We start from the raw sequence: 12,477 nt of genomic DNA on the forward strand, positions 1-12,477 counted from the left end.
CTGATCTTTAAAAGAGGGAGGAGGAAAAAAACAAGTTAAAATTGTGATTTTCCTGTTTAATTATCTAACAATTGATATCTGCAATTATTTTATCTGAAAGATGATCAAAGAGGCTGTTTACAAAATAATTTTAGATTCAGATGTTATTTCCTTTGAAGGGTTCGTAAAAAAAAACTTTAACTGCCCGTGAAAGTTTTAAAGATGTTTGTTTTGTTTTTCCCTCTCTAGGGACCTCTATAGGATTGCAAAGAATAAAAGTTGACTTACATCGCTCATAGACATGACCCAAACAATAATATTTGAAATCTATTTAGGTACTTAATTAAGAAAAATGTATTGGTGTCAGATTCCTGAATCGTGTTTTTATTCAAAACGGTACATTATGTATACCATTATAATTTACTAACGCATAACAAATTATTTTAGATCAAGTATTGTTGTCAAGTATTTACTCATAACTAGATATTTACTTTACTTCCACGGCTTACAAATCTTAACAAAAGAAATTTCCAAAAATGTGTGCATTTTTCTAAAAATACACTGCATTACTGTATTAAGTAAATCTATTCTTAAAAAGGTTTATTTTTTTTACTGTTAACCCCTATTCTTATCGTAAACATATTACAAAGGTCCAGGTACTCACATAAAGTGTGTGATGCTTTCATTCCATTGTCATTGTATGTTAGACTCAAATGCTTACGAACTGGATGTAAAACGTTGTCTTTGCGATTTACCGTCTATTTACATAAACTATTCAGTAGTTTTATTTTTATACATGTAAAACAATGCTTCCTGAATTCGATTTCCTAATAACTACCGGGACGGTGGCGTTGTCCTGTAATCCAGCAACTAAGAGGTCACGAATTGTGGATGTTTATAGGCATGTACTGTGGATGCGATACTCCCTTGTGTGGATTAATGTCCAAACTAGTGAGTACTACGACTATACGCAGTGCTATCCTGATAATTAGACCAATTCGTTAATTACAAGAAAATATGTGGTTCGGATTCCCCTATAAACTGTAGGTCTCTTAGTTGCCGTTGGCTTTATGGGCCATGGCTTAAGGAACATGTCGACCTTAGTCACTAACCAGACTACAAGATCGCGCCACTGATCCTACACTCATCCTTCACTCATATTTGGGTTAAAATACACACATAGTGGCGTCCCCATCTTAAATAATTGATATAATTCATTGACCTTCATTGAGGCTACAAAATACTTTATTACGAATTTTAAATACAACTTACTATACATACTGGGTTTTTTCGGTTACTCAGATATTTCAACATGAAAACACTTATAATTTGCGTAAGACTTAAACAAGCTGTCATTATAAAATAATAAAAAAACTTAAAAGAATAACAATAGATACAAAATGTTTCAAATCTTTCAATAATTTTAAATTAGAAGGGAGCATTTATTTACGGGTCTTTTTTTCTTTCTTCGCATCTCTTAAACGAGATGCTTAATTAATTATCCTAAATTTTAGTTGTAGGTAAAACTTTTAATAGAAGATATTCTAGTAATGTATATAAAGAAACAATTTATGTAACTCATAACCTTGTATACATAAGTTTATTCAAACTAAAAAAATAATTTTAACATCCTCGGTCGAAAAGATTTAGTTTCTTCGTATGTTTGTGAATTTTTAAGCTTGCACCTTTTTTCGTAGTCTTACCAATTATTTCTGTGAGGATAAGGGAATCTTTTATAACACACTTCTTCCATAAATTTCACATCATTTGCAATGAATGTAAGTCTAAAGAAATCAGGCAAAATACAGGATAGAGCTAACTTAAATCAATTATTAATACTTTGGAGTAAAAAAGGACGGAAACATTCCCATAAACAGCCAATTTATATTTATAAAAGAGGAATTTTGTATATATACATATATATATATATTTGAACGTTATGGAGTCCGAAACCGCTCGACAGATTGTTATGAAACTTTCAGGTATTATTAAGCATTATTCTAGGATGGTTTGTGTGAAGTTTGGTGCAGATCCGTCAAAAGGGCTCCGCCCCAGTGGCTCTGGAGTTTCCCATGTTAACCTTATGAGTACTCATATTTAAATGGAATCAAAGAATCTTAACAGCTGGCTCAACTAAACAATTTGATTCTGTGATGTTCAATAGCATTAAAAAGTTAATAGGTTTACCAACAGGGTGCAGCACTATTATTTTTTAAATTTATGACAACAGCTAATTTGCAAAGGTGAGTGAGCGTAGCGAACGAACTTCAACCAGGATATGATTGAGTGATGGGAACGAGCTCATCTTGAAAATGAACGAGCATTTGACATAAAACCACATTAGGACAGGACGATGTCTGTCGGGCCAGCTAGTTTGTTATAAAACATAAAGTCAAAATAGTTAAACATAAGCTCGAAATAAGGAAAGCTAATCTTATCGTAATTCAATCCAGCACAATTTACAGCATAGACAAGAAATTATAAAATGCACCAGTTTTTATTTTGGGCCTAACAGATGTATGGCCAAATAATAAAGTTCTTCACATCTCTCTGTTAAAAAAGGGAACAAAGCACTTACAATGTCTTCTTTGTTTGTACCGGACGTCGCCTCACACCAGAAGATAGCGTGAGGTTTTAGATTGGGTTGCTTACCCACTGAAGTAAATGTTTCATTGTATACTATTATGCGAGGTGTGAATAGTACATAAATTAAACAGGTCAATTAGTGAAAGCATAATTATCTTCTTCTGGTTTTGCAAATTTCCCATATAAGTCACGAGACCTATGAAATCTGTTTTACATTAAACTTACCAAATTATTATCTTCCTGTAAATTAATGTCATCAAGTCTTAAATTCCTCTAACCGCTCACATTGTCAATCCCCAAGTTTTGCAAAATCTTTGAAGTGTTTTCCTGTAGATTTCATATGACACTCGTTCCTTAAATTCTGGAAACTTTGTAATGAAGTTACTATGCATTCACCCTACGTAGTTAAAGAAGTAAATTGGTTATTAAATTTGACAGTGGATTTAAGAAACAAAACATTCATTTTCATAGCAATAGTATTTATTAAAACATGCCGTTACAACAACTTATAACAACTAATGTTACTTGAATTTCAAATCCAATCATAAACTATTGATATTATGTTATCATTAGTTATTGAAAAAACATATTTTAATATTCCTGTAACAATGATCGCCATTTCTTGTTTGGATTCAATTCACAGGCGCGCTCCGAGGACTCCCTATTTAGGCGCGTCGCCAGCAGGAGGGGAGGTCGAGTCATCGCTTTTAACTTCCTCTTCACCTGAAGGCTGTAAAAATGTAAAGTGAATTAATATGAATTGCATACAAAACCCTTTTATGCTAATTGTCAAATTAATATAGAGGAGCAAGCGGATTTTCTTTTTTCTTCTGTTTTGGTTAAATCGTGCTGCAATAAATACAGGTTGGTCTATCGCATTTTTCTACATCCTGTATACAAGAAGGTGGCCAAATATGTTAAAAACTGCGCCATTTTATAAGCTTTCCAACCACATGCGACACTATTGAGCTTTATGTCTGCATATGTACGGTTTAGTGGTTTGAAGACTTCAAAACATGGTGTCTTTAACATTTAAAACATAGAAAGTCGGCCTGTATCAAGCTAAACTTGTATTTTTGTTTCAGTTTGAACGGTAAAAAGTTCCCTGTTTTCTAGTATTCAAACCACTAAAACAAACAAAAGCATATCCAAACCTCAATAGTGTACCATATTGTTGGAAAGCTTATAAAATGGCGCAGTTTTAGCCTAACATATTTGACCACCTTCTTGTATACAGGGTGTAAAAAAAATGCAGTAGACCAATATTTATTAAATTTGTTATCAAACATCTTAATTTTTATATTTGGATCTATTTACAATGGAGTTTTTACTATTGATCTTCCATCGTTTATTATTATTCTTATTCAAGATTATTGTAGAACACGAAAATGACATCATCCACTCAAATCCTTTTATAGGTAATTGAGAAATTGCTGTGATAAGTTTAAAAACCTGGATATTTTTAAAAAATTAAAATAATTCTTTGGGAATCTAATTTTTAGACTTGGAACCTCTTATATGCATCATCACACTTCATTTACTTTGTACTTACACCACAAAAATTTGTCACACTGACTACCAATCACCCTGTATAGTTTTTATTTAAATAAACTAACCTGATTAAAAGTATACCTGAATTTACTGCACAGTTCCGTAAATGCTGCAAGTGAATAAATATGTAGTTAAATTTTACGTTAGTGCAAATGCATGCTTTTATTACGTTCTTGTATATAAAAAATACGTTTTTAGGTAAACAAAGATATGTTCGTAAGTAAGAATATTTCCGGGGGATTTTAGCTCACAATAATACAACAGTGCTCTTTTTTCAATTTTTTCTTATTTTTTTACATGGGTCATTGCTTGAAATTCCAGTGATAAAGGCATCTAGTTCTACACTAGATCGTTCTTGAGAGAGATAAAACCACTCGGCTACCCAAACACGAAATTTGACGTTGAAATAATATGGTGAACATAAGACCGCCAAAGTGATAACATTGAAACAGTTTAATAAACACGTTTTAAACTATCAGCACATAACTTAGCCTCGTGTACAATATATTGGTTGTAAGCTATTGTGTTTAATTATGTTCCTAAATTCACACTACATACTAATGGTCATTGTATTTTCTAGTCTAAAATGAAACCAAATCATCTTTGTACATTCAAAATGTATATTTGCAGAAGTTTACGCTGAAATGTACTTTTTTGTTAAGGGTACCACAAAAACAATTGTTGATTAAATAGATTTTCGAAATATATATCACTATTTATCAATTATATTCAACTCACAGATACGTCGGAAGCTCCAGACCCGGTCTTCGAATGTTGTTTCCTTAACTCGGCCATCTATGAGGAAATAATTTTAAATGGGTTTCTAGTTTTGAGGTTGGTTTATTACTAGGCCTACTCAAAACTAAATTACCTTTTATGATATTAGTTGCCTCTTTGTTCTTGGTGTTGTTGTTCAGTAGTAGTGGCAATCGAGGCATCTTCATGTATGTACACCTTAAAGCTTAACGTCACCAAGAGTTTTTAAAGCACTGTTTCTTTTTACACTGATCATAATTTATAAATATTTAATTGTGTAATTTACAAATGCTGTGAACCAAAGATGGTTTGGTAAAGTCAGTGTTGGAAAGATGGTATTGTTTCCAACTTAGGGTCAACCTTATACGAAGCTAAACACAGTTTAACACTGCTGATTGATAAGGTAGATTTGTTTATAATAATGCGCGACGAAGTGTTGCCTTAACGGTGAAACCTTGCAATATTCTTTTAAACTCAAATATCATCGTTACTAATAATCCTATATCTGTTAAACCTTTAGTCACCTGTCAATAGTCGCAAGGTAGGCATTCAAAATCCACTGACAAACGGTTTCGCCGAGTTGATTGTTGAAGAGTCGGGAAACCAGACACCCGAGCCTTTGGGGCTAGTTGCACTTGAAGTATGAAAAAGTTAAATATGTTGATGTATTGTTTTGTCAAGGTTCATTGTAGAGTTTTTTTAGTATATAGGTGAGTTGCATGTTGCACTTCTAGTAAAGAAATAGCTAACGCTTTCAGGACTAACCGTTTCAAACGTATGACATTTCTGTGAATAATCCTTGTATTAAGACCGTTCCTCTTGCACCGAAGATATGCTAACTTTCTTACAACACATCTGACCAGGCTATCATCAGTTTTTTAATATAAAAAATGTAAATACAGGCAATCTTAAGAGCTAAGTAGCAACGAAAGGTTAACATGTTGAACAATTTACAAATACAACACTATATGGAATCGCAGATAAAATGCAATGAGGTTAAAAAACTAAGCTCACATACAAAGAATTCTTCAATATTGTAGAAAGGTTCCACCGAATTTTATCAACATTCCGTTGGTGTTTGGGTCTAAACTTAAGCATTTACAGCAAGATGTCGGTTTTGATATCAGTGAGTTGATTCAACATGGAGTTCAATCTCAATAATGAAAAAACAATAATGTGATCGAAATAGTATATTTCAATACTAGGACCGAAAGTGGCATTTTCCGTCGCGCGCTCAAGTTCTTGTGTGAGGCGAAGCCCAACACAGGAAACTCCAATTCCACGTGCGAGGCGAAGCCGAGTATGTGAGAGCTATTTTCACGTACGAGGCGAAGCCGAGGACGGGAATAATTGAGCAAGTGCCGGATAATAACTTTCGGTACGAGTTATGAACGATACTTTTCATCACGACGCAAAAATACACAAACACAGATTAACAGACCTCAGTAATATTACAACTGTTTTATTTCTTAATTCATTCGATTGAACATCAAAATAAAATAAAATCTTCTAAAAGAAAACCTACGTATATTTCTCAATAAATTTGGTTTAAACATGAAAATAAAAGAATAAAACTTCTTTTAACAATACATACAGCTGATTCAAATCATTAAATTAAACCATAACAAAACACTAGCGCGCGTAGAGAATAAATGGAGAACTAATTGAGAGCGAGGGAAAATCAGCTGATCGATTTTCCCTCGCTCTAAATAATTAGAGCTTGGGAAACGACTACTTTCATTGATGTCAGCTGTTATCGAAAATAGTTACTTTCGTTACGGAGTGATGAAAAGAAGATTAACTTACGTGTAATACAGTTCACTATCGACTATTAATCTAGAGACTTACTTGTATGTTGATATTTACCTTTTTGAAATCCGGTACTAAATATCGGTTTACCCCCTGAAACATTTTTTCGACTTCAATAAAAAACTAATTCTTAAATAACTTAGTGCCGTCTATGAAGGAGCCTTTGCTCTATTGAAATATCTTATTATTTATTTGCCTGTACTTAGTTATTTTATTTTTTTATAATACTTTTTTAAGAATACATTACAGAGGTGTTTACTAAAATTTGACCAAATATGTTTTAACGTATAACAAAAAACATTTTATAAAATATTTTATTTTTTGAAAGGATTTTATAAATAAGTTCAAAAAAGCAAAAGAAGGTAGAAAACAGGTCGTGGAAGGTATAACAAGGGAGTTTTGAGCCAATACATCAATGAAAAACATTTTGTTTTCAATATATAATTACTAATTTGATACTCTATATGGCTAGTCACTTGTTCCCACGGTATCGAAAGGCCGTATTCAACACTAAATTTGCATGTTTCTTACATCTATGAAGAGTTGAAATTAAAATCAAATGGTGTTACGTATTCGTATTTTCTACCTTCTTCAAGGACTTGACCATTGACCAAGTCAATAGTACAGACCATCTCACCAGAGGGTAAACACTATCAGCTGTTTAATATGACGGAATATTATCGTTAGTTGGTATACCATCTCAAAAGATTGCACCACGTTTTTTCTTCATTTTTTTACATTACATGGAAAGTACTTTCTGTTTATGGTCAATGGTACTACCTAAAAATATTTTCTTTAAGTTAATGTTGCATACATATCGATATTAAGTGAGTTCTATCTTGAGTTAATGACTAACGCTTTAGGGTGCTCGATAACAAAGAAAGTTTGCGATAAACGTATTTTTGGAACTAAATAAAAAAACACTTGTGCACTATATAGCTTTACTTATTTTAGAACTATTTATTCCAAAATCTTTCATTACCGATACCTGAGTTTTTGTAGCCTTATCGTCAGTCCCTTCCTTGTTTTCCGCCACAGCGGAACTTCCGCCTGTTTCCTCAGCTGCGACTGTTCCTGTAGCCTTATCATCAGTCCCTCCCTTGTTTTCCGCCACAGCGGAACTTCCGCCTGTTTCCTCAGCCGCTTCTGTTCCCATCCAGTAGATGACTAATATAATTACCAGGTAGCTCTTCATGATGATTTGTCTGGAAAATATGCTGCGTTGAGTTTTAAAATAGTTTTTTGTGTATTTGAAAGTAATTTTGTTCGTATAATCTATTTCGACAGAATATTAAAATAGTCTATGACTTTTTATCTGAAATTTAATTTTTTTTTGTGACAATCGTTGTAAATGGAACTGAAATAATTGTAGACTGATGTACGTTTTGGGTTGGGTGGTTCTTTGGTAAAAGAATAAATACAGAGTAGTCATAAGATAGATGTATAATTTGAACAGTATTATACACCAACAAAACGCAAACGCGGGTAACTGCAATCGCTTATGTAACTCTGTTGATTTAAAATTACTATACTATTTCGACAGAATATTAAAACAGCCACCGATCTATGACTTTTTATCTGAAATTTAAAAATGTTTTTGTGACAATCTTTGTTTATTTCATACTTAGCCACTATGAAAATTATTTTTCAATGAAAAAACACATTCTTTATTAAGTTCCGTGTAACAGCAAACCTAATTACACATCAAATTAATGTTTATTATTTTTTTTATTTCATTCCAACGGCCAAGAGCATTACATAATTGATACAAGCAATCAATATCAATACAAGCAATCATTCTACGTGTTTATATAAACTAGTGTACATGTTGCTCGAATTTGAGCAATTGCAAAGAATTACAGGGGTTATTTAAAAACGAATAACAATAAGTTACAATAAGTTTAAGAGAGTCAACTCAAAGATTACCATTGTGTAACTCATGGAGATACTCACGATGTATATAACAGTAATCAACATTTCCTGTAAATATTGTATCATATTTCATAACCTGGTATTGCTTTTTAATGTTTTCTTCAAACATTTCCTGACTTACAGCGTATAAGGTTGTCCATGTTTATCTTCGTTATTGTTAAACCTAAAGCATTCCGGCCGGTTTTCTTCTTCTCAAAATACCTCGCTGTACAGGCAACACAGGTCATTGATAGAGGACCAATTGAGAACGAAAAGTCGTTTTGGGTTAGTGTTAGGGCGCATTTGTAACCTAATAGTTGAGATTGTCCAAGGTCAGGTGCTGACTGTGATGAGTTAAGCCTATTACGCGCCACTGTTCTGTAGATGCGGTCGTTATCACGATTACACCTCCTTATGTTTCGTTGTCGTCGGCTCGGAGGCATTTAAAAGAAAAAACAACAAATAAACAAATTATAGCCACACAAAACAACGATAAATGCGCAAATTGAAGTTACAATCATGCTAACACGATCCGTCTTGGGGGCTATGTTTACTCAAAAACTCAAATAGTAAATAAATGTACTCAATGCGTTTCATTGAATTGACAAATAAATAACAGCAATTAAATTATACAGCTGATCAAAATGTAAACAATTATGTTCTTCATAAGGAAAACATGGGAAATTTCAAAGCCACTGGGGCAGAGCCCAAGGGACTTTTTCAAAAATTAAAGGCCAGTTTGCAAATCTACGCGACACGCTCTTTCCAATGAGACGTCAACGGATAAAATCGGTTAAGAAATGGCGGAGGAGTTCAACCGACAAAGTTTCATGTAGCGTATTATTTATATAGATTATATGGGCAACTATACAATCCAGTAAATAATAAATTTTAACATCGATAAATTTTGTGATAAATAAAAAAAATATTGTAAAACACATTTAGAGAGTTGAACAAAGCAAGCAAGACTCTACATTGACATACACATTGATTAATAAATATAATACAAAATGTTAATACATATTTCAATCCATCTAATACATACAAAAAAATCCTTAGTTAAATATGTGATTGATGCAGAGTTCCTTCTAACTCTGCGGTATCTCTAAGATATTAAAATTTAAAATAAAATTGACGATTCCAAGGGTAAGTTTTAGTGAAACTAAAACAAGGTAATTAGAATTTGTTTAGTCTGCAAAGTTTGCCACGTCGGGTGTATTTCTCTAGTAGGCCTATTAGCAAAGAGGTGTCGACATTGGATATTAGGGTTTTCTCTTTCTATATATGGTGGACAATGGCAATGAATGATTAATACTAAGGTTTATACTATCTGTGGCTGTTATAACTTGAGTGTTATTTTTTTATTTATTAAAGACTAGCTGTACCCGCGGGCTTTGCCCCGTTTAACTTCACAAGTGAGCTCGTTCGCATGGCTCAATCACGTCCTGGTTGAAGTTCGTTCGCTTACGCTCACTCACCTTTGGGTTGGAGCTCGTTCGCTCCGCTCACTTGCCTTCAGGTTAGCTCGTTCGCTACCTCGCTTCCAGGTTGAAGTTCGTTCGCTACGCTCACTCACCTTTTGGTTGCAAATTGGCTGTAGTCATAAATTAAAAAAAAATAATAGTGCTGCACCCTGTTGGTAATCCTTGTAACTTTAATGCTATTGAACATCATAGAACAGAACCAACTTGTTGAATTGAAACAGCTGTTAAGAAATTCCTTTTAAATATGAAAAATCATAAGGTTAACATGGGAAACTCCAGAGCCACTGGGGCGGAGCCCGAAAGCCCGATCAGAATAAAAACTACTTAGTTTTCCTATTTAATGCCCAAAGAATCGGTGTACCGAATTTCAGCCTCCTAGGTAAATGGGAAGTTGGAGAATTAGTGATGAGTGAGTGAGTGAGTGAGTCAGTGAGGGCTTTGCCTTTTATATATTTAGATGATTGTTATACATAATATACCCGATTTGTAAACCCATTGGTGTTCTGAAATAATACAGTAAGGCAAAGCATTATATTGCTATAAGCAGGTAAGGTGTAAGCAGTTATATTGTTGGGTAACTAGAATGATCATTTTTGGCAAAGTAAAATATAAAAATACATGATACGGCTACTTTTGTAGAATGTTCGTACGATTATGGTAGCTTATGTGCTAATGCAATTTTGCATATAAACATACTTATACTTCAAAAGCATACAAAAATGATATTGTCGTCTTATCTTATCTAAGAAACTTGTGAACTAAGCAAATTTTTGTTTCAAAATCCTACCTGTTAGTAAGAACAGCAGATAACGAATTATGTGTACGGAGCAGTTTTTTACGCCATATATATATTAGGTGTATGACGCACAACAACTGGTAAGCTACCACCTGTTGTCTGTCATAAACCTAGTTCCTGACACTTAGACATATTTTTTACATCAGGTAAATATGGCTGGTTGATGAGCTTAGTCATCGTTTGTTATAATTCTAGCAATTTCAAAAAAAGTTTCACGGCAATATGTTTAATATTAATTTCTTCTCCAATAATTGTCCAAGTAGTTTAACTAAACATTTGATAATTCTCTAATTAGCTTTTCATAATGTTTAAGTTTACTTTAACTTATGTTGTAATTAGGTTGTATTATTATGTTGTATTTTGTTTTGTATTGTGTTGTTTTTTGAATCATTATGTTGTATTTTGTTAGTAAATTGTATTAAGGTTTTATTATTTAACTAGTGCTGTATGCGTTTGATGATTTCAAGGTGAGGATACCCTTGAAATAGAACTCTTGTGGCCGAAGGCTGCTCGTATGTAACTATCGTTACCTGAGCATTCGTGCTCCGCTGGAATTTGACAATTCTCTTGGCAAACAGTCCTAGCTTGATATTGTCTCGAACACAGCCCATGGGGAGCAATTAATTCTGTCAGTTTTTTTCTTGAAATCTTCCTTCATCTGCGTAAATGCTATAAGGTAACCTTCATCTGTTGGCTTTAGATTGTACTCAGCCTTAGTCGCTAGACCATAAACAATAGCAGAATAAGTATGCATTTGGCACGTAAGTGGTGGCTGAAAAATTCTAATGGAGAAGGTATTTTAAATTACTTCCGAAAGATAACAGCAACTCCTGCCGACATATTTCTATGACTGTTTACATCTGCAAACAATATACAGATATACAGATATATAGATATACAGTGTGCAAATGTTCGTTACTTTTGAATTTCTTGTTTTCTTCATCCATATTTTGATTCAAGATCGTGATATTGTCATTGTGAGGTATTGCATTCTGTTTTGTAATGCCCTGAGATGAGGTAGACACCAGTATGTCGATTTTTTGGCTCAAAAACTGTTTTCCAAGAAGTTTCAGATGGTTCATAACAGCGGGTAGGCAAACCAGTAAGATCCAAGAATTAAACACCAGGTAAAGTCTGAGAAAATTCATGAATGTAAATGTCAACTTACACAATGTCTTTATTAATTTGGTGATTGAGAGCCAAGTAGCGTCAGAATGGTATACTGCCAAACAAGACATTGCAAGGCTTTAGGGATATAATCGCGGGTTTAAAATTATGGAGAACTACCTTTTTCTATCCATTGTAGTATGATTCGTTCCAGCGATGAGTACCACATTGTTATTTTTAACTATTGTTTTAGATTTACTCATAACTAAACCCAAATGTGCACCTGGCATCACGCTACTACAAACTTGAAGATACCAGTTTTTTATGAGATGATCCATGTCACTCAGAACTTTCAGAGTTGGCCAAAGTGTAGTAGGTATGGATCATTTCAAAATACTTCTGGAGATGTGGCTTTCTGTATGTCCTCTTCAAGTGGTTTGAATTTGTTAGCTGTAGGTAAAACAAACTTATTTTAATGACTGGGGCTTAGACCTCATC

The 12,477-nt window shown here is 33.4% G+C and overlaps 1 protein-coding gene across 1 annotated transcript; it reads right to left on the minus strand.

The window, feature by feature from the left end:
• Nucleotides 1-3,027: 3,027 nt before the first annotated feature.
• Nucleotides 3,028-10,912, minus strand: LOC128986909 (uncharacterized). The gene is made up of 5 exons (XM_054407517.1): nt 10,864-10,912; nt 7,670-7,886; nt 6,739-6,774; nt 4,855-4,911; nt 3,028-3,295 (listed from the first exon to the last, which is right to left on the minus strand). Exons 2-5 carry the CDS (start codon nt 7,874-7,876, stop codon nt 3,227-3,229), a joined length of 369 nt encoding a protein of 122 aa, XP_054263492.1. The 5' UTR covers nt 7,877-7,886; nt 10,864-10,912; the 3' UTR covers nt 3,028-3,226.
• Between the last annotated feature and the right edge of the window lie 1,565 nt (nt 10,913-12,477).

This window comes from Macrosteles quadrilineatus, unplaced genomic scaffold (assembly GCF_028750875.1).
Source record: "Macrosteles quadrilineatus isolate MER2022 unplaced genomic scaffold, UCM_ALF_1.0 Scaffold_2__2_contigs__length_208266976, whole genome shotgun sequence".
NCBI classification, from domain to species: domain Eukaryota; kingdom Metazoa; phylum Arthropoda; class Insecta; order Hemiptera; family Cicadellidae; genus Macrosteles; species Macrosteles quadrilineatus.